The 23,875-nt window shown below is 40.1% G+C and overlaps 1 protein-coding gene across 5 annotated transcripts in view; it reads left to right on the plus strand.

Annotated features, from left to right (window-relative positions):
- cadps2 (Ca++-dependent secretion activator 2) overlaps window positions 1-23,875 on the plus strand; it is a 260,717-nt gene that overhangs the window by 171,853 nt on the left and 64,989 nt on the right. For all 5 annotated transcript variants that reach the window (XM_044355543.1, XM_044355538.1, XM_044355541.1 and 2 more), the window contains exons 13-14: window positions 9,906-10,093; window positions 20,150-20,251. In XM_044355543.1, the coding sequence (XP_044211478.1) occupies window positions 9,906-10,093; window positions 20,150-20,251 (290 nt within the window). The remainder of the gene's footprint in view (window positions 1-9,905; window positions 10,094-20,149; window positions 20,252-23,875) is intronic.

Below are 23,875 nucleotides of genomic sequence, written 5' to 3' on the forward strand. Positions count from 1 at the left end.
AGGCAGAAATTTGGTTCGTAGCTGGGGGGCCCAGAGTCCTGCTAACTGGATCAGCGGTGGTTCCCACTGATGATTGAAGGGTTAAATCCACCCAGTGAAGCTGCTGCTGGAGCTTTGAGTTTCAGCTGAAATGGTCTTTTGGTAAAACGTGTGTTGATAGTGGGGAAAATGGGCTTTCTTGAGATGATTAATCCAACGCTATAACACAGTATTGATTAAAAGATACAGTTCAGATTTCTTAAATAAAATTACAATAAGAAAGTAAGAAAGTGATCTGCCAGTATGGTGAGGCCACCAGTGGACCAGAAACACTAAAACAGCCCTATAACATCAAGACTTTGATACCAGTGTGCAGAAGTTTAACAAGGCTAACAGTCTACATCCCTGCTAGCAGCCTGTATTTGAGCAAAATGCTCATATTAGCATGCTAACATGCTAACAGTGATCATTTTATGTTCAATTCAGTTCAAAACAAATCAAATTTTACGTTGATGTTTATCATGTTCACTGTCTTTTGATTTGATTCATTGATTGGGACGGTGTGCAGTTTATTAAACATTAAAGACACACTGCACCGGAGTTAGCTCGAAGCTAATCTGCATCCGTACAAAAGCACAACAACAAACAGTATAAGGCAAAAAAATACAAAATACAAAGCTGCACACAACAGCACATCACATACACCCATAATGTCAATTAGAAATTAATAATGTAAACTTTATAAATTAAAAGCAAGACTACCTGCGCTAATGAGAAGACCATAGATGGAGTTTAGACTCTTAGCTTAGCGTGTTAGCATGCAAACATTTTCCAATTAACACTAAACACGGAGTGCAGCTCAGGCTGATGGGTAATGTCTCTACAGGTATTTGATCATAAACTAATTTCATAATTGCAGCAGTTCATCCTCTGAGGGCCGTGAATGGGCGATCCAGCAATCCATTTAATAGATGTTGAGATGTTTCAATAAAGACTGAAAAAGTGAAACTCATGGTAGCGTTAGAGAAGAAGTCAAAAGGATCATTAAAGTCATTAAAATACATCATCTGGGTATCATGAATGTCTGCTTGTGCCAATTCATCAAGTAGATGTTGACATAAAGCTCAATGTGAGTGAAAACCTGCTGGTGGCGCTACAGGAAGTGGTTACAGTGCATCCCTCAGGGACCTTTATGTGTATGTTGTAAGTTCCATGACAATCCAGCCAATAGTTGTCGAGATATTTCTCTCTGACTCATGAATGTTAACCTCAGGGTGGCGTTAACTGTTAACGTCAGACTGATTCATCGTCTGGAAACCCTGAATATGAGTATCAGGCAGTTTTTGAGATATTTCAGTCTGGACCGACTGACATTTCAGTCTGGACCGACTGACAGACCAGAACCGTCATCCGTAGAGTTAGTTGAAGCGGTCTGCCGTCGTCCCAGCAACCCCTCCTCCTTCCTCCTTCCTCCTTTAAACCTCTGGCTGATGAAGCAGAAAGAAAAGGTTCATCGGATCATGGAGAATGAGCACTGAACTGGACAACATCTGAGGGACAATATTTACATCTCCACGCTCTTTTAATCCACAGGACTCTCGTGACGTAACTCTGACCCACTTTGATTTCCTGCCTTCATCTTTAATCTTAAACACATCTTTGTTCAGCGTCTCTCCACCTTTACCTTTTTAGAGGACGAGACGGACGCAGATGTCGTCTCTCCTCCTCCCATCAGACCTGTCTGAGCATCCTGCTGTCAAATTAACTTCCCACAGCTCTCTACCATTATAGACTCTAATGTAATTACTTGCTTGTATGCATCCACACGGTTCGAGCTGCGGCTCCTTCAAGGCTGAAGCTTCCCGCTGCATCAATTACGTTCGTGCTAATTTGAGGAATGTGCAGAAGAAGACGAGAGAGGCTCCAGATTGCGTTGCAGTGTTCACACAGAGAGATAAACTGTTGACCCCGAGGGGGAAAAATCCAAACAGCAAAACGTTCACAGGGATTTACCAATATTTGTGTTTACAGTGTATTTCTGATTAGTGCGGTGATTGTTTCTAACCATCTGAGGATGTAACTCATCACTGTAAAGCTGCTGAACAGGATGATTGTTAAAGTGTTCTTCTTCTCTGTGCAGAATGATGGATGTGCAGAGTTTGTTCACATTCATCTGCTGAAAGAGTAAAAGTTTCTCTGAGCTCATTAAAAATCTGATTTTAAGCGGCGGGGGGCCTAACGAGCCGGATATGTGACATCACAACCAGTGTGATGTGGAAACTTGAAAACACTGAGAATTAAGAAGTTTACAGTGAAGGAGGAAACATCTGGTGTCCAACAGGAAAACATCTGACATGAAATATATTTGCATTTTTATATATTCTGGAATTTTTAATGAGGGAAAAGGAGGAGATGTCATTTATTATTATTCACAGTAGAGTATTTTATATACATCTTTAAACATATCTGGAGGAGATCTTTAACTTTTTAGCGAGAGTAGAGAGTAGAGTTATATATTTATTCTACTGTTGTCAGATAATATCAGTGAGAAGATGAACATTTAGTCAACAGAAACACTGAAGCTCAGAGGTCAAACCTCTGTCGAGGCTGCACAATCATCTAAAAATGTTACTGTATGTTAATATTTAGACATTTTTAATCTGGATCAAAGTGCACAGCGGTGATAGACGATCCAACTTCACAATGTTAAGAAACCGTTGAAAAAATCTTAATCTAACAACAAGTCACCAGTTCTTTGGCTCGTGGCTGACTCACATTACATCACAGCTTCTCAACAACATTTTAAGATATTGTGCTAAACAAATAAACAAACGACGTCGTCGATACGAACATCAGATCCAAAAAACAGGTGATTGTGTCGCTCTGGAGCGGACGGACCAATTTAATAGTTTAATTTTGTGGACTTGTACAATTATTACAATTAGTCATTATTGATTGAAGCAATTAATTTCACCCTCTGATACCAAGAAAAATGAAATGAAGAGGCTGAGTGATTATTCAGGTTCACATGCAGGAAGTCCAGGAAACATTAAAGTGTAGAAAACGTTCTTCAGACACTTTTAGCAAGAAGTTATATTAAAAGCTTTTATTTATTCAGGCATTAAGGCTTTTAATGTAACTCATCTTCCTGCTTTTCCTGATAGAACTTTTCTTTTTCATATTATTTTGACGTCTTCAGATGTTTTAATTAGTCTGTTAATTTACATTCTTCATGTAAGCTGCAGATCTTCACGTCGGAGAAGCTGCAACCAGAGATTTTTGCTTGATAAATGATTTAATTGGTTGATCAGTACAACAGTTTTTGGACCAAAAAAAAAAAAAGGCTTCATATGTCAGGGAAGGTCTGTGAACCCCTGCGGTTGAACATGAAGAATCCTCAGCGTTTGACTCTCTCAGCTTCCTGTCAGGCGTCTGCGGTCAGGTGACGAGCGACAAGCTGCGGTGTTCGCCGCTTCGGAGCCACACGCTGCTTTCACTTTTCTCTTTTTTGGGGGGGGTCGCGTCAGTCCCTCGGAGGGAGGCGGGCGGACGCTGGCGCTCTGACACGGGAGAGACGTGCAGCCACGGCTGACGGAGCTAACGAGGCAGTCGGCTCGTTAGCCGCTAATTGAGCGGTCAGCGCCAAGACTGGAGTTCGCCATCTGTTTGTCACAGAGGAACATCTTGTCGCTTCACGCCCGTCGACAGGCCCCTCTCTCTCTCCGTGGTGTGATATTAATAGCTCGAGCTCACAGACGGAGAGAAAAGAAAGAAAGAAACTGAAGGAAACGACAAACAAACTGAGGACTGAAGGAGGAGGAGGAGGAGGAGGGGGGCAGGGAGGAGACACTAAAAGGCCTGCAGAGGAAGAATCTGCCAGGTCCAGTTAACCCCGACAGGAAGCAGAGTGTCAGCGAGAGTCTAAATAAAATGCTGGAAATCATATCGCCTAGTTTCATGTTCTTAAATATTATCTTTAAAACATGAAGTTTATATTTCAGCTTCACATATTTTAAATATGTGTTACTGTGGATTCATTAATCCAGTCGACAGTTCATTTCTTACTTGTTTAATGATTAAATCTTTTTATTTCAGATTAAAGATTAAAAGGGAAAGTTTGAATCTGATTGTCTCAAGATTTAACATTTAGAAAGAAAAACATTCAATTTATATTGAACACATCTACAGTATCTACACTCCTTGGATCTGAAGCATCATTAATATTTTGATGGTTATGTCAACTGAAAACTCAATGATTTAACATTTTACAGTAATGGAAAGTAACTAAGTACATTTACTCAAGTACTGTTTGAGGTACTTGTACTTAACTTGAGTATTTCCATGTGATGCTACTTTCTACATTTCAGAGGGAAATATTGTACTTTCTACTCCACTACATTTATTTGACAGCTTTAGTTACTTTTCAGATGAAGATTTGACACAATGGATAATATAACAAGCTTTTAAAATACAACACATTGTTAAAGATGAAACCAGTGGTTTCCAACCTTTTTGTCTTTTGACGTCTTACAAAAAGCAGTGTGTAGTCGGGGTCACATTTCACATGTCTATGAGTTGTTAACAGCTCCACCAAATAGTGATTTTTCCCTCTAAACTTCTCACATGCTTTCATTTCAATAAATGTTCAAATGATCCAATATTTCAGCAAAAATCAAAGATTAGAGAAAAATCTGAAAACTGAAAACAGATTTGTGTATCAGAACTTTGTTTTTTCTTCTTTCCTCTCCCATTAATCATCTCACCACCCCTCAGATTTATCTGCTGACCCTTTGGAGGGGCCCGACCCCTAGGTTGGGAACCACTGGACTAAACTAGCTAACTGTATATAAAGTAGTGTAAACTAGCTCCACCTCCAGCAGCTACAACAGTAACATGCTGCTCTAACACTGATGCTTCACTATTAATAATCTAATGATGTCATATATAATAATAAGTAATATAATAATATAATAAGTATTTTAGTACTTCTTCCACCACTGCACTTCCAAAAATGTCTGGGGACTTTGTGAGAAACAGATTTAAAACACCAAACTGTCAAAATAAAAGCAGCAGAAGCTGAGACATCTTGACTTTTACCCCCAAAACTCTGGATCCTACATTTCCCATAATGCAACTGGATCTCATCTTAGTCATTTACTCAGACAGTTTTCACTAACCATGATGAGTAAACTAAGACTGCAACTAACAATTATTTTCATTATTGATTAATCTGTCAGTTATTTTCTTGATTAATTGATCCGTTGGTCCAGAAAATAGTGAAAAACATTGATCAGTGTTTCTCAAATGTTATAAAATGTCTTGTTTTGTCCACAACTCAAATATATTCAGTTTACTATCATAGAGACTAAAGAAACCAGAAAATATTCACATTTAAGAAGCTGGAACCAGAGAATTTGGGCTTTTTTTTCCTTAAAAAATGACTCAAAACGATTATTTGACTAATCGTTGCAGCTGAAGAGTAAACAGTCTTTTTTAAAGTTTGGGAAAGATGATGAAGGGAAAAATAAACGCTGACTTGAAGCTAAAGACAGAACATTTTAACTTTTTCACAGTTTAACTAAAACCAGGATCTTCCTTGAATCTTAACGTGACACTCCGCTGTCAAAGCTCAGAGATTTTTATGTCCGACCATCAATCTCAAACTTCCTCCTCACAACTTACAACTGTTACACTCATAGAGGAATAAAGTCAGACGGATATAAAAGTGTTTAATAAGTGGAGAGAAGGCAGCGACAGTGTTCATGTTGCTTTGGAAGGTGCGAAATACCGAGTTGTTTATTTTCCAATTATTTTAGTGACAGATTGAAAACGCTTCATGTTGTTGTTTGTTAGAGAAGCACTGAGTGTCTGGAAAAATAATAAAATATATATATATTATTGCTCATAATAAGATTCTTCATCAAACAGTTATGAAAATTCTGTCCTTTGTGTCAAAAACTAAAAATCTTTTTGGTCAAAACGTCGCCAATAAACTGTTTATACACAAGCTTTAAATTTGAAGTGTTTCCTGCCAGAATTACATATTTATTATATTAAAGCGTGAAAGCATGTTTTATAATAAAAGTACATTAATTCTGAGTAACAGTTTAAGTCATGAATAATTCTAAATTAGTCACTTTATTCTTTGAAATGAATAACAGAGTTCTGGTATTTTAGTTCTTTAGATGAATCATCCCTGCAGTAGCAGCACATTTAACACATAAAGATCACATTTAATTAAAATAAAGACTCGATATATATATCTGCTGTCATTTTATTAGACAAACTGTTATCTTCATCTTTCAAACAGCAAAATCATCTGTTACAGAAACAAAGTGCTCTGAAGGTAAAAAGGAAACAGTTTCTTCTCTGCGTGTCGTCTCGTCTCCTGGGTCGCCTGTCGCCGGGCGGAGAGCCACGGCTGTCAGGCAGGAGAAGCTGTCAGCGTGTGTGTGTGTGTGTGTGTGTGTGTGTGTGTGTGTGTGTGTGTGTGTGTGTGTGTCGTCAGCTCGGTGGAGGTGCTAATTTGTTAATGTTCCTTCCATGAGGAATCTTAATTAGCGATGTAAGTTTCATGCCTAATTTAGTGATTACGTGCAGGATGAATGAACTAATGAACATCTGAGGATGTTCCAGTCATTCAACACCTTTCTGCTTTATTTTTTTTTTTTTTTTATTCTCCAGCAGAGAATTAATAGTTGAAAGGTTAACCTTTACACTTCTCTGTTTAATTGTGAGAAAGTATCAAGGATTTTTTTTTTTATTGAGTTTTGTGGAGCAAAAAGGTGACTGATGTTGGTTCAAGTCTGTTTACGTCTCCCATGGTAACGGCAGGAAGCTGCTGGGAGGGAGGGAGGTAGGAGTCCTGAGCGGCTGCCATTTTATTTCTGAGTAAAGTTTCTGCTTTATAAAATCTGCCCTAAAAAAATCTACAATGGAAGAAAGAAGTATTTTCCCCCATATGTACACTCCCACCATGCAATGCGCTGCGTTTTATAGATGCAAAAATGACTGATGTGCATCTTCACAGCTGTCAGTGATGACGCAAAATGATGATGATGATAATTAGTATTTAGCGCTCTCTGTTGAGTAAACTCTTGATTGTCTATTATATAGGGAGTAGTGTATGTATGGGGGGGCTGTGGCTCAGGAGGTAGAGCGGGTCGTCCACTAATCGCAAGATTGGCGGTTCGATTCCCGGCTCCTCCAGTCCGCATGTAAGATGTGTCCTTGGGCGAGATACTTAACCCCCGAATTGCTCCTGATGGAGGATGGCATTGCTGTGCCATCAATGTGTGAATGTGTATGAATGGTTAGATCTCCTCTGACGGGCAGGTTGGGACCTTGCATGGTCGCCCCTGTACCCATTCAGCGTATGAATGTGTGTGAATGTGATTCGTAGTGTAAAAAGTGCTTTGAGTGGTTGGAAGACTAGAAAGGCGCTATACAAGTACAGTCCATTTACCATTTATGTAGGTGTCTTAACTTTCTGAACTACAAATCTATTTTTCATTCATCAGTCACTAATAAACGGGTGATTAATCCTTAAAGAGGCTTTCAGGGAGCAAAGTGAAGAAGAAAATACACATTTGGGTCGAGAATTGATAATCAAGTGACGTCTGGGAACAACTCTTTGATCAACATGATGCCAACTGTGTGTCTTTCCTGCCTTTGACCCCTGATGATTTGACCCTTTTGATCCTGTCTGAATGCCGCGCCCCCCCCCCCCCCCAACTGGTTACCAACAGTATAAAGTGTTTCCATGTCTTCTGCTCTGGGTCAGTAAACTCACCGCATTTCCTGAATGCTATTAAATCACTTCCACCACAGCAAACTTTGAACAAGGACTTGAGTGATTTTCTTCAACAAGAGAGAGTTTATTCTTTAGGTTTTACACTGTTTCACAATCACACTGTATGATGGGAAACATAACTGCCGTCGTGATTTCAATAAATGTTATTGAATGTGAAGAATGAATGTATACAGGTCAGATTTAACCCGCAACAACCTCTATATATGAAAATGTCTATCAGCTGCACAAGACTTAAAAAAGTTGAACATTTTTGCATATTCTGGTTAACTTTGGGAAAAGTCATACTCTCAAATGTAAAAATGCTTAACTTTCACCTCCTTTTTAGTGCATTTGCCCAAAAATTGACATATGCCTAAAATAAAAATGTCTGCCATTCTTGGACTCATGATACTGGTCTCTACTGACAGGAAACTCTTTTGAGTTTACAATTAGTCCAGGTGATATGACCATCACTCACTGACTGATCACTAACATGCACTAACATGCACGTGCAGCTGGACTTGCTATCTGATTAAAGAACATAGAAGCTCAGATAACAACACATACAGAGAGGGAGCGTGACTTCATTCTCTGCTCAGGACACCATCTCTCCATTATATCTTTACATAGCAAATACTTGTTTGCTGCTATATTGATGTTCAAATTGTCATATGTTGGACATTCAAGCTTTTAAAACTTTACACCACATGCATGCAACAGACATATAAAATCTAGCCTAGGTATTCCTATACTGTGATTTCCTTCTCACAGCATTAATGAATGCACCATTAACTGTTAACCTGAACAGTTTATGATGTTGTGTATGGTATCATTGTAATCCTTGACCATCAAAACATAGGAGTAGACATCACTTTTTCTGTATTATCATGTTTGGTTCAGGAGATATGATGCAATATACATAATTAGGTTATGGCGGAAAGTAAATCGGTTGCCATGGCCACCACGAGGCGTTTTTGCGATGGCCCCATTTTTGAAAATGTTCAGGGCCCCAAACTGTACAAGTGTGCCCAGTTTCATGCTTTTATGAAAAAGTGAACATAATTTTCACCTGGACTAAATCAAACAATCATATTTTGTCTTTTGTGATATTGAACCAGATTTGTAAGACTTACAAACAGTAAAAAAAAATACCTTTTATCCTGAACTCTTTAGGTTGTATTATCTGTTTTGTATGCGCTACTGTTACAAAATAAGCAACTGATAGTAAGTTAAGGTGTAACATTTTATTCTAATGATTTTTATTTAGAAAAGTGAATTTCTTTGCAGCAGAGCTTCAAGAGTGAAACACACTGGCGGCTTTGTGTAGACTTGTGTCATGTGACGCCTGTGTCATTCATCACACGAGCAACACAGACAGAAGTCGGCATTTGCTGATTTAGAGACTTTATGTGATACAATTTGCTGCTTTTCTGTTGGCAACAATGGAAATATGAAGGAAATAAGTTGTTTACTCTGCAACTGAAGCAAGTAAATGGAAATCAGCCGTCACTTGTCGTATTATTTAAACTATCTTGTGCTTTTCCTTCATTGACGTGTCAAAATGTCTGCCGTGAAAACACTTCCAACACTGTCCCACACTTTGGACCAAAGCGACGTACCTCAATAACTATTGTCTTAATATTTCTAGATCCCATTCCTGCTCTATATGACTTTTATCTGTAGCACCACACTCAGGACAAACTTCCACTTCTGATAAAGTCAAGATTCTGAAGGAAGAGTTGCTCAAACCTTTGGTGGGAAAAATCTAAATCTTGACTTTATGCTCTCAAAGCGGACCCGTACATCTCTGCATGTTCAGTAGACTAATGAAGGAGACACATTCATAATCTCCAGTTTAACCTTTATTTTAGGTTCTGAAATACACGTTACGGGTTCATGTACAGCACAATAAACCAGTGCTGTTGGTCAAAGCTAAAGTGTTCCTGTTCACAAGTTGCTCGGTTTGGTTCCCTAATAAAAAAATGGCACTTTCATACAGAACATACTTTCATACAGAGGCTGTAATGACCTCTGCAGTCTCTAGAGGTCACCAGCAGATCTTTATACGTTATTTTGTGGTTTACGTGTCGTGTGACAGGTCTGCTGTTTGTTTGTTTGTGTGTTTTGTCTTCAGGGTTGGTTCAGTCCCGGTCAGGTGTTCGTCCTGGATGAGTACTGCGCTCGGTTCGGCGTTCGAGGCTGCCACCGTCACCTGAGCTACCTGAAAGATCTGATGGATTATTCGGAGAACAACGTGCTGGTCGACCCGACGCTGCTACACTACAGCTACGCCTTCTGCGCCTCCCACGTCCACGGAAACAGGTACATTAGCCTCTGGTTGGAGGTGCAGGGGTAACGTTACTGGTTTCATTCCCAGTAGCTGCACATGCGTGTTTGAGTGGCTTTCCAACAATCACAGCTTGTGATGTTTGCTGGTGGAAGTCAGAGATCCAAGTAACCACTACAGTACACCTGGAACTGTATATTTCAAACTGGGAGAGAAGAGACACAAAAGTATATGAATAAATAAATATAGATATAATAAGAATGAGAAGGTGCAGAACATTTGTGTCTTCTTTGGTTGAAGACTAGTCAATTAATTTAGGGAAATTTGGCAAAGTTATCTTATATATAAAGTTCTTATTGTCAATAAATCTCATGTTTGGATTCAAACCAACAATGAACTGATCTACTAACAAGTACTGTGTGTGTTTCTAAAGCCTGATATAGTACTACACTGTACATTTCTCAAAGAAATACAAGTACAAAGTCAAGAGGTTGTGATCTGCAGCACAACAAGCCAGTGAAGCTGTAAACAGAACCGCGTTCCCGCACATGCTCAGTAGCGTCTGCCGTACACAGAACTACTCTCCAGAGACTGAAAACGTGATGCTGTTATTAGTGTTTGGAGCCGTTTCTAAACAAACTTAACGTGACCAAAACTCTTCACTGCAGCGATTAGTCGATTAATCAATTAGTTGCCAAATATTAAATTAATCGCCAACTACTTTGATAACTGATTAATCGTTTTGAGTCATTCTTCCTCTATGACAGTAAACTGTATATTTTTGAGTTGTGAACAAAACAAGACACTTGAGGACGTCAACTTGGGCTTTGAGAAACAACGGTCGACATTTTTCACCATTTTCTGACGTTTTTTAGACTAAACAACTAATTGATCAATGGAGAAAATAATCACCAGATTAATCCCAAATGAACATAATCATTAGTTGCAGCTCTAAACATGTCACCCAGTGCAGCGATGTGACTCACTGACGTGTTTTTAATAGTTTTTGGACAATAACAGAGGAATCAGATATATCAAGCAATACTTCAGTTCATTGTTGGTTTGGATCCAAACATGAGATTTATTGACAAGAAGAAAAACATAGAAAATCACCAGACTGATCCTTCAAAGAGGCTCTGAAATGGGAACTTGAACTTCATGTTGCACTAATTGATGCAACCAATAAATCTGTCACAAATATTTCAACAATCCTGCGTTTCCATCTGGTCTGTCAAACTAAATTGCTTTTCTTCCACAACTAACAACACTGAATACTGATCCGTCGCTACCTTACGTCCCTCAACCCAAACAACCTTTTCTCAACAGGACCTGCATCACATTAATAATGAGGTGATTTCACAAGATGTTGAAAACCTGCGAAACCCAGAAAAATAACATCTAACTAACTTTATATATATATATATAAAGCAACAACTCCAAAAACTCATCTCATCTCAGCCTCGTGAACAGACTGTAGTTTGACCTTTTTCATTTATTCGTTGTAGCTTTGCTGGGCACAGATGCTCTTTTTTCAGCCACTTCATGCCCCCCACCACCAACACCACCACCACCACCACACACACACACACCTCACACACACACACAGGCTGAATCCAAATGTCCGGACTTCCACACACTTGCAGACTCCGTTTGTGGGCACGTAATCATGAAGTCTGGACTGCCGAGCTCCGTCCAAATCTACATCTCATCAAGTTGAAGCGAAGGGGCTTTAAGTGCAATTTCTGCAGGCTTCAACAGACTTTATCTGGAAGATCACCAGTAACTGATATGATAGTAATAATACAATACCAATACAGTTTGGATTTATAGCAGAAATATAATGCTATGCAGTTGTCTTAAATCTCTTACTAGGCTGTGGCTCAGGAGGTAGAGTCAGTGGTTCGACCCCAGACTCCTCCCGTCTGCATGTTGTAGTGTCCTTGAGCAACAAATTGAACACCTGTGTACCCTGTATGGTAGCTTTCTGCCATTGGTGAGTGTGTGTGTGTGTGTGTGTGTGAATGAGCAGCAGAAACATTGTAAAGCACTTTAGATAAAAGCTCAATGTAAATGCAGCCGTTTACCATTTAGATTAGTTTCAACTGTGGACTAAGACTGTAAAAGCAGTTTAAAGCTGCGGGAAGAAAAAAAAAACATAGTAAGTGGATTTTTTACCACTATTATATACAGCGATTTTTTCCAAGGTTTAAAATAACATTTCATGCTCAAAGGCTTCATTTGTAAATTACATATTCCGTTCAGATAAATATTCAGATGTGGATCACAAGGTCAAGATCTCTGCACTGGTTGTATTCATGACGACGACTCAATGTCACAATCACACAGCGGTGGAAGAAATATTCAATAAAAATACTCCGTTACAAGTCAAAGTCCTGCATGAAAAATCCTACTACAGTAAAAGTAGAGGGACAAATCACTATTTGGTGGAGCTGTTAACAACTCATAGACATGTGAAATGTGACCCCGACTACACACTGCTTTTTGTAAGAAACCACTGGTTTCATCTTTAACAATGTGTTGTATTTTAAAAGCTTGTTATATTATCCATTGTGTCAAATCTTCATCTGAAAAGTAACTAAAGCTGTCAAATAAATGTAGTGGAGTAGAAAGTACAATATTTCCCTCTGAAATGTAGTGGAGTGGAAGTATAAAGTAGCATCAAGTACCTCAAAATTATAAATGAAGTACAGTACTTGAGTAAATGTACTTAATTACTTTCCATCACTGCAGCCACAGTGGAGTTGGTGCTTCGCTCAAGGACACTTCAGCTTTAGTAACCTTCAGGCCTCCGCTGATCAGCAGCAAACTGCCCAGATATGAGCAGCAGCAGTGTCTTTTAGCCACTTGTTGGCGTCAGCGTCGCTCCAGCAGTTCAGTCCTCCACTTCACTCCCAGCAGCCCCCTGCTTGACTCCCCGGCTGGTAATTACTGATATCTGTGCTTTCTCTCTTTGTCGACTCATTTAGTCAATTAGAAAGCGTAATGATTAGCTTCTCCAGCTAATCGCCAGATATAAATTGTGGGTGGTGGGGAGGGGCAGGGGGGGTTAGAAATTACTGAAACTGGCTTTTTGTCAGTTGGAGCTCTAATTTGAATAATTGATGCCCATTCAGGGCTCCTGGAGCTGCCTTGAGTGGGTGTGGATGGGAAAGAGAGGGGTTTTTGAAGGCTAGCAGACTCAGAGGTGGAAAAAAAAAAAACAAACTTAATTACAGAACTCAGATTTTTTTTCCCGGGGAGGGATGCTCGAAAAGACGAAACGGTGATGGAAGGCGGAGAGGACAAAGAGACGCACCGCAGTATGATCAATGGGAGAGTACTTGACTAATACTTCAAGGCGATATATTCAGAGTGTATCAGACTGTGCTTTTCTCAAGAAAACTCTCCGTTCCGACTGAGAGAAACGTGTCGGATCTCGATTGAAGATGTAAATATTTTTTTTCTGATATGTGTCATTGAGGTTTGTGTAGACGGCGGCACATATAGGAGACGTTTTTCACCTTTTTCTGGTCTGAAATCTGTTTAAATTTCTACACTTAAATACGCCACCTGACTCATGATACTGCAGCTTTTATTTTTCTTTAAAGCACAAACCTGCGCTTAAAATGTCTTGATTCTGCAGCCTTTTCACAGCTTACATACCTTCTCACAAAGTATATTATGGTTTTGTTTGCACAACTGTCATTTATTTGATTAAAAATCCTTTCAGCTCCATGTCTGCCAGCTACTTATTTTTAAAAAAAGGCATTAATCTCTCTAAGAAACATCAGCTTTACTCCTCTTATCTGTGTCAGTAAGCAGTCTGTGGCACCGTAATGGAAGGAGAGGAAGCTACAACTGGTCTGTGAGGGTCTGTGAGGGTCTGTGAGGGTCTGTGAGGGGTCTGATGGGACGGGTGCAGATCAGGGTTAAAGGAGCATTACCAGAGCGCTCGCCTCCCTCTCACCTGTCACTTCCGATCTTCCCCTCGCCGAGCCGTCCGCGGCACACCGACTCAGGGTGTGACAGGAGCTTTTACCCCCCCTCCCTTCCCCCCCCTCCTCCAGTATCCAGAGAGGTGACGAGGGAGGAGGAGGAGGAGGAGGAGGAGGAGGAGGAAGATGACACACATGATCACCTGCCACTCAGCCTCATCTTCCTTTCCACATCCTCGTAAGGTGAAGTGGCGTCCACACCCGGCACCCTGCCACACGCACGCCGCTCATGACGACTCTTCTCTCTCGTCAGCTGACATCAGAACCAAACAGCCGGAGGGTCTGGTGGAGGATCCTGCGGGCAGATATGGTACTTATCGTTTACACTTGAGCCACATGGAGTGTAAACACACAAACCTGAGTCTACACACCCTCCCCTCCCCTCCCTCCCCTCCCTCCCCCTGCTCGACCACCCCCCTCGGCCCCCGGGAGCGGCGCTGACAGCAGCCTTGGCTCCAACGCACTTGCTTCATTTAACAGCAACAATGTGTCTGAACCCCGACAAGCTGTCGCATCGCTCCCCACTCCGCCGTGTGAGACCAAGCATGAACACACATCTGACTGGATTTAATGGCGTAGCGAGGAGAGAGAGAGAGAGAGAGAGAGAGAGAGAGAGCTACATAAACCAAACACCGCACTGTGTTGTGTGCGTTTTTTTTTTGCGTCTGGCTTCCTGCCAACACGCTCCTCGTCAGATTTAGTTTTCTGCCGTAATTCGATTCAGAGGAAGTGGTGGGTGTGAGTGACATTTAGAGGAGAGGAGGGGTGGGGGGGGGGGGTGGGGGGGGGTGAGTTTCATATATTGTTTAAAGCTCTTGATGAGCTTTTTGTGATGATCAGAGCAAAACATTTCAGCTTCCAGCGCTCTGAATTGATTTGAGTAACAATCTTTACCCGTTAAAAAGAGACTTTCTGTCCTTTTGTGTTAATTTCTTCTGCCAAAGATTTCAATAACAGACAAAAAAACCTTCATGGTTGTAAAAAAATAACCTCTTTAGTCAGTAATCTTACATTTGATTCCCAGGCATGGGGGGGATGTTGTTTTAAATTAATATTTTGTCAGTTATTATTAAAAAAAAGTGGGTGAATTTGATTAAAATCTGAGAATGTGTCATAAACCAGCACCTGAAGACCACAGGTGTTTGCTTTTTTTTTTTCCTCTTTTTGGACTTTGGAGTTTCCCAGCAGCACTTGAACTACTTGACAATCACCCCTGAGGGCAAATACAGTACTGCAGTAAAAGTACATAAGTATTATGAGCTTGATGTAGTTAAAGTATTGCAGTAAAAGTACATAAGTATTATGAGCTTGATGTAGTTAAAGTATTGCAGTAAAAGTAGTGGTTTGGTCCCTCTGACTGATATATTATTATATATGACATCATTAGATTATTAATAGTGAAGCATACTGGGGAAAAATCTGTATTTGTAGTCATTATAAACCATAGAAACATAAAGAGAAGAACCCAGTGTCTCAGGTGACAGGGTTAAAGTATAAATGGTGATTGGTAGTTTTTTTTAGATGCCTGTTTGTGAAACTTTTCATTTTCAAGAGGAAAAGAATAATTTTCTTAGTCTTAATTTTTTAAAATAAAGAAAATTAAAAAATCCTGTAGAGGTTAAAAATTCAGTGTAAATAAGGTGTAATCTTTGTACACCGATATACAGACAGATGCAGAGTGATACTAATAAAAACATCTTTTTATAAATGCTGCACATGAGCAGCGGTTTGTCTGCAGGAAGTGTCTCACGCATGTCTGACGAAACAGATCCGGTTTTATTTTAATCGATACAGCTCTTTAATTTTCAGGCCTCATGTCCGTTATCTTCTGTTTAACTGGTAACTACAGTTGATTGTGTGTTGGTCTCTGAGCGCTGCTTAAACACAGGTGACCTACACTCTATCATGTCCCTGAACGCATCCTGTGTCGACACCGATACAAGACTGAAGCTGCTTCTTCGCTTGTGTTAAAGTTCAATTTTAGAGCTGAAACAATGAGTTGATTAACTGATGTGTAGTTGATTAGATTGACAGGAACTTTATCAGCAGCTATATTGATAATTAATTAATCATTTGAGTCAGTTTTCAAGAAAAAAAAGCCAACCGACTGCTTGTTTCCAGCTGCTGAAATGTGAGGATTTGCTGCTTTTCTTTGTCCTCTATGATAGTAAATTGAGAATGTTTGAGTTTTGTCTTGTTGGTTGCACAAAACAAGACATTTTAAGATGTCGCCTTGGACTCATTTTGCATTTTTCAGACAAAGTACGGTGGCCCTGAGGTGCAAACCACAACAACATTTCATAATACACAAGCATTTTAATGAAATGACTGGTGAATGTTGTACCAAAACGTAGATATCTAATAAATTTAACCTGCTGTATGTGTGGGAACAACACTGTGTGGGAATCTTAATCTCTAAGAATTTTAAAACTCTGTGATGTCTTTTGGTTAAAAAAAAGGAGCCATACTTGAAAGATTTTTGCTCTAAAGATTGTAAAAGTTCACCTCCGCTCTGAGAGCTGCAAAACTGATCAGTCAGTTTTATTTTCTGCCACCTCGCTGTGAGCCGCGCACGCAAACGAAAGCTGATTTGTTTCAGGAACTCAGATTACAAGACAGCTGGCGTTAACTTTGAGGGTTTCGGAGCCTCGGGCCATCGAAGACCTCGCTCGGACCGCCGTGGTCCTCACGTCTTCATTAGTCCGTGCGGGGGGGGGGGGGGCCCTGAGTGCAGCGAGGCCCTCGGCCGCTCCGACATGAAAGCGAGCTTTTCTTGCCTTTTTACATGAGTGAGCACACACGCCCCTCCCTCCCAACAACTCCGCTTTATGTTCCCCTCAGGATTAACTGGCGCTTGTTAAATAGGGATTGTGGGAAGTGGAGGGGGTGTGGTGAAGGGAGGGGGTGGAGGGGGGGGGGGGGGGGGGGGGGTGTTGGTAATGAATTGACAGATTTGGGGAACAACAGGGTTTAGAAGTTGTGCTAACAAGTGCTGTTGTGCAGAGAAAGCTGTCTCTCATTACAGGATGAATCGAGTAGAGTGGAGCTGAAGAGACGCTGATGTTCTCACACGATACTCGAGTTCTTCCTGTTTTCATCCTGAAGCTTCTCTGCAGCCTCCAAACACCAGCCTGCTCTGAAGAAACTGCTCCTCACAGCACAGCGAATATCACGTTATAGTGAATATAGTGTTAGTGCAAGCTGGAGACGTCATTCTACAATATTTTATTTTATGTAATTTAGGTTTTTATTCTTAATTTTGTCCATTTTTTTTATTTTATGTAATTCGATTTTATGTAAATTCATTACACTTTATTTCATGTCATATTTTCTTTGAATTTGTTGAATTTTTTTATTTCTAATTGGACGTAATTCTGTTCATATTGTTATTAAATTTCATGCAATTTTATTAGATTTACTCTTATTTTTATCATGTAATTACATTTTATGCAATTTACTATATTTTATTTTATATAATTGTTTTAATGTTTAATGTTTTAATTTTTTTCTTTACATTTTTGTCCTACATGATATAACATGATACATATTAACCCCACATAAACATACATTTCATATGTTTTAATTTATCATCTCAATATTTATTGATTTATTACGTATACATTGTATGTTCATAACTTGTCCAAGACTCTCAGTGAGACACTTTCCTCCATAGATGAAATAAATGTATTATTTTATAATTATAATTCACAGTAATTGGTTAACGAGTGACATTTCACTATTTGCGTCGCGCCTGAATCCTCCGCCGCGGAGACTCAGATCCTCTGCTGCTTCTCCTTTCTCATCACTTTTTTAAATTTTTTTTTTATTTTCGACTTTGGAGAATCAGGAACACGCCGTGAGGAGATTGGCGTAGTTGTTGGTACTCGAGGCTCGGCGGTCAGGGGCTGAACCAGCGAAGGCTTTTATAAGAACTCATTAACAGACAACCGCCTCGCTTCTTCCCTCCGGCGACCGCGAGTGCCGTTTGGAGAGGGTGCTTTTCTCTTTCAGCTGCACAGAGAAAGCCCAGAAAGTCAAGGCTGGTCGCTCTGGGTACTGATTGCATTTTTTCCCCTTTTTTGCCAGAGTGCCTATTCAGACGAAGGCAAGAAGGGAATGAAAGCTTTACAAACATTAATGAAGCGCTCAACTAACAGTTTTTTCTTTGTCGGCTCTCCTGCCGGTCGGATGAGTTGTGGAGGAGGAAGAGGAGCCTGAGCAGCTCTCTCTCCGTTTGATTGGTTGACTTTTAAGGTCAGCGTGGAGAGTTTGGCTGCTTGATCAGTTAGTTTGGTGAAAACAAGCCAGTCAAATTTGTCAGAGTGAGAAAGAAAACCAAAGACAGAAAAGCAGCACTGAGCTTCACATTCTGTTCCTTTTCTATTTGTCTTTTTTCTTTTTGATGCTTTTATATATAAAAAAAAAAAAAAAAAACCCACAGACCTACTTCAACTCTGCTGTGTGTTTGATGTTTCTGTGTTTCAGACCTTCAGCTTCTGCAGAGGTCGGCACTTCTAGAAATGTCTCGATATTTGCGAGCGAAAAAAAGTCTTGATGAAGAGGAAGACTTGTGCTGAAATGTCAACAACATATCAAAGATACAGTCAGAGTTCATGTTTGATATTTATATAAATTCTGGAAGAGAAAACTGAATATAAAACCAGGCATTTATTTGAAACAGTCTTAGATGAAGTATGTAAGTGTATTTCATCATATTTTATATTAAAATACATATATTTTCAATTGCTGTTGAACTACCATCAGTTAAAACTTTGACATTAAAATCCTTCCAGCTTTTCAAAGGACACAATCCTTCTCTTTCATTGTACGCTTTTATGTGAATCATCTGCAGGAAGTGTTGGTTGTAACGTCTGTAGCTGAGCAAGAACAAAAAAAAGTAGAAAGAATTGAGGAACAAGAAAACTTTTTGATGATCCTGGTTGTGTCTCCGTCTTGGTTCGCTCTGTTCATTAGAGGACATGTTTCCGATATTGCTGAGAGTTGATTTGCTGATATTTTCTTGTGTTTTACAACAAAGTGAAAGTGAACTTGCAGCTTATTTCTGACTGACAGAGGTAGCAGACACTTTGTGTCTGTTCACTGGTTTTAATGACTGTATCAAGCCCCGTGTGTCTTTATTCTGTATTTCTGTATTTCCTGAATAATGAATATTAGCAGAAGGAAAACAGCAGCGTTCTGTCTCCTGCTTGACAGAAACAAACTATTAAAACTGTTTGCGTGTTTCGTACGTGAAGACAACTCAGGAATAAATTAAACGCATCATTAATTTAGTCGGCTGTCGATAAATGTTAACCTTTATACACAAGTGAATGTCATGCTTCAGAGATGCAAGGTCCTGCAAAAATAGACCCAGTGCATGAAGATAGTGGAGGAAATGACTGATGTTACACCGAAGGAATTATTGCTGTGGAAATGTACGTTATGCTGAATTCACTATGTGAGTCGCTAAAGGACGGCTAATTAATGTTTGTTAGTGATCAGCTTTTTATATGTTCATGCTGGCCGTTATTTCAGACGGGACTGTTGTATCATAACATCATAACATAACATCCCACCATCAGCTATGGAAGTGATGGAGGACAAAATCCACAGTCCTCCTTCTGTGCAAAAAATGTATTTCAAAGTTTATCTGAAGCTAATATGAAGCTTCAGCGTCCAAATGAGTCAAATCAAGTAGATATCTTTCAACGTTACAGTCTTTTTAGTGCCAAAGTTCCTCTTTTTGTTACTATACTTCCACCTGCAGCTCAACAGGGAAACACAAAGAGGGAATTTGATGCTAAAAAGACTGTAAATGTGTCAGATATCCACTTGATATGACTAACTCAGACTGATGAAGCTGAATAGAAGCTTCACACTGTGGATTCTGGCCTCCATCACTTCCATTGAAAGCACATTTGAAGGATCTTTTAATATCCAGTATGAACAGGAGGAATGATTACAGCGAGGAAAACAACACATTTGAAACCCGTCCTTCGATGCCTCCAGTCTGTGATCTGTAGCTGTGATCTGTAGTTGTGAGGTAAAGATTAAAGCCCACTAACTGTGTCCTCTGTGATTTTTCCATCTGCTCAGGCCTGATGGGATGGGGACGGTGACCGCGGAGGAGAAAGAGCAGTTCGAAGCCATCAGGAGTGGCCTCATATCTCTGCTGGAGAACCAGATCACACATTTTAGGTATGAAAAACCTTCTCAGAAGAGTCATAAAGCAGCTCTAATGTGTCTCCTTATGAAGTTATTCTCATGAAAGCAGCAGCAGCAGTTTTAAGTGTCTTTTTATATAAACAGTGGTGGAAAGTATGTAAGTACACTCACTCAAGTACTGTACTTAAGTACAACTGAGATTTTCTTGTACTAATTGATAGAAGAGATTTCTGCTTTATTTTGAGCTTTCAGTCTATCAGACATTCATCAGAGCATACAAACAGGTCTGATAGATTACATAGATAACTGATAGCATGAAGGTCTGCAAAAGCTGCATCTAAGTGTGCAGAAAATCTCCTCTATCAATTTGAAAGATTTAGCCGCTTGTACTAAAACATGTAAAACCACCGGTATGCTCCTTTAACTCCATCATAATGAACCGAGGCAGTCTGGGTATTTTTAGCCCCATCAGCAGCACACAACAGGTGCAGGACATGCGTCCACGGAGGCTGATGAGAGACCTCCCTGCAATCTGCGTGCTGCTATTCAGCGTCGTCGCCGCCGTGTGAACACATTGTGAGCGCGGTGTGAAAGCGGCAGCCCCGAGACCTTGAGCAACACTCGTATGAATGGACCTGTGCCATTAACTGTCCCGAAGCCCGGCTCTTTAAACACTTCACGCCTGAGAGGGGCCCTCCATCTGGCCCCAGAGAGGAGAGGAGGGGCCGCAGGGTGGGTGGGGGTGGTGGGGGGGGGGGGGTCGATCAGCGGGAGTCATTACTAACTCACCTCAACAAGAGGCTAATGCTGGTAAACAATGGACGGGACAATGCTGGGATTATGCTAATGTCCCCCCCCAGACAAGAGCAGGATTTCCACAGTTTGGTTTAGATTAAAGCTGAGCTTTCAGCCACTAAAGATTCATTTAAGGTTATAAATTTTAACTACAGCTGCTCTTCTTCACTGCCTCTAATGATTATCACTCTTTCTTACAAATGAAGAAGACTATCTGAGGATTAGCTTGTCGCTCTTTGGTTTATTCTTTGTCTTTTAGTTTAACTCACCAACAGTTGAATCTCTCCACAACTGGAGATAAATGTAGTGTTTGTTTATTTGAGTGGTTTGTACTTATAGGCTCCAAATATACACCATGTGGCCAAAAGTATGTGGACACCTCAAAAACAATGGACATTAAAGGCTTTTCTTCTTGTCAACAAATCTCATGTTTGGATCCAAACCAACAATGAACTGATCTACTAACAAGTATTGTCAATCAAAGCCTGATATATCTTATTCCTCCGTTGTTGTCCAGGAACTATTACAAACACGTCAGTGAGTCACACTGCTGCACTGGGTCACATGTTCCTTCATTATGAAGAGTTTGGTCTCGTTAGTTTGTTTAGAAACGGCTCCAAAGACTAATAACAGCATCTGGAAAGTGTTTCCATGTCAGGAAGAAGCTACAGTGCATGCGTGGTTCTCTTTATAGTAAAAAAAAACTTCCACGCTTGTCATATTGATCATCTTTGACCATGATGATCTGATCATGCAGACCCATGCAGTGATGCTAGCATGTCGTGCTACACATCACAATAGTTTAAGTAGTCACGTTAGTTTGTTTAGAAATGGCTCCAAAGACTAATAACAGCATCAGGTTTTCACTCTCTGGAAAGTATTTCCATCCGTGCACATATGAAGACGCTGATCTGTTGACGCTGCTCTGCTAGCTTGTTGCGCTACGTATCACAAAGTCTTGACTTTGTACTAAACTTCCTTGAGATATTTACAAGTTCCGGGTCAGAGTTTGATCAATACGATGAGCTGATTGTTGAGTGTAAAGGGAACCGCGTCCTCGTGCATCAGCAGTGGTCCCTTCACTAGTGTTTATAATGTGAATTCCTGGATATGAAACGTTCATCTGGAGGCTGAAGTGGAAATTATAAATGAAAGTTTTGATAGCATTGAGTGAAAAGTCAGGAGGCTCGTCTTCACCCAGTTACAACAAACACACTTACACTGATATAACAGCTACAAGAGTCTCATGTTTTACCTGCAAGATTCGTGTTTTAACGCTGTTGTTCATCGTTTGTGATGTGAAAACATCAAAAGAAATAAAAAGTTTGCGTCCTGGTGGAACCGGTGGATTCTTGCGTTGTGTTATAAGGAAGAGGCTCAGATGAGGGTTTCGTTGGAGGCTACCACTGACGACAGAAGTAAATAAAAGAAATCCAACGGTCAATTGTGATGCTAACTCAGGCTCCTACACAAATTAAATAACACAGAAATGTGTTAGCATACTGCACAACAAGTCCAAGCTAATAAACAAACTTACACCTGTAATTCAACAGAAGTGCACAACGTCGCTTACCTCTCCCATGAAGTACAACGACAAAAGGGGAGAACATAGGGGTACAATGAACTGAGTCTAAAATGTTCCACATGTTGACCCTGCAGGAGTAGCACGTCAGGATTTAACTATTTACAATTTTTTTTGTGTAATTATAACACATATGCTGCACAGCTGACCCTGTTACACTGGTAATAGTTCAGTTATAAACTCCAAACACATCGCGGTCAGAGAGTCGATCACACTGGACGGTAGAGGAGACACGGAGACGCTGGTACGTCAGTCAGTTTAAACCGCAGTTTAACTGACTTCTCTAACAGAGCTGAGAGCAGAAACACAGTCACTCTGCATCGCTCTGTTGTTTCCACCAGTTATGTATTCAGGTCATTTTAGACAAGACTATAGAAGTTTGCAGCCTGTCATGTTGTCACACATATCTCAGAGGGATAACGTCACTAAAGAAAGTCTGAGTAAACTTCATTTATCCCTTGTGACTGTGTGATTAATTTCTTAATCATATGAGGTCTCTGGGTAACGCTGGTCCTGTGTGAATAGAACTATAAGTGGAGGCGCTGTAAACGCCCCCCCGATGACATAATCCGACAAAAACACAGATTAATTTTGAAAGAGCAACGACGGCCAATGGTGTAACTTCATCACTCACTCACTCATCGACAGCTGCATGTTTAGAGCTGGTCCCACTGTTGTAGTCCAGCCAAAAATGTTCCCACTGAACAAACAAATGAATAAATTACTTCCTTCAACTTGTATCAGACAAAACAAACGAGTATAGAAGCAGTTTCTACAGTCGAGGACATTCAGACAGACATCTGATCCAGGAATGACCCGGGTCACTGTGTTGGTCTGAAAGGGGAATTACTGGTTTCATGTTTGCAGCTAAAAACAAACTAATTAGACAATTTGTGAAGCTGTAACAAAAATACGTTTGATATTTTTACTTAATAACTGACTAAAACAATTTGCATTTTAGCTGATAATCTGTTTAATGTCATATATGTCATCAATTCACATATAAATGTTTTACTTTGTGTCAAAGGTCTTTATCAGACAATTCAGGCCTTTTCAACTCATTCTGCTTTTGGATGAATGGATTAAATATCATTTAATGAAATAAATATCATGAACTTTACTCCAGTATGAGCTGAAGTCCTGCCAGATAATAATCTTCAAAACTTACTTTGTTTTATGGTTTTATTTTCAGTCGTATCAGTGTGAAGGTAACAAGAACATCTGCCTGTAGGTTTTTGTCCAGTAAATGGCTGACCCCTGGTGACTACATGCCTTTGTTT

This window comes from Thunnus albacares, chromosome 7 (assembly GCF_914725855.1).
Source record: "Thunnus albacares chromosome 7, fThuAlb1.1, whole genome shotgun sequence".
NCBI classification, from domain to species: domain Eukaryota; kingdom Metazoa; phylum Chordata; class Actinopteri; order Scombriformes; family Scombridae; genus Thunnus; species Thunnus albacares.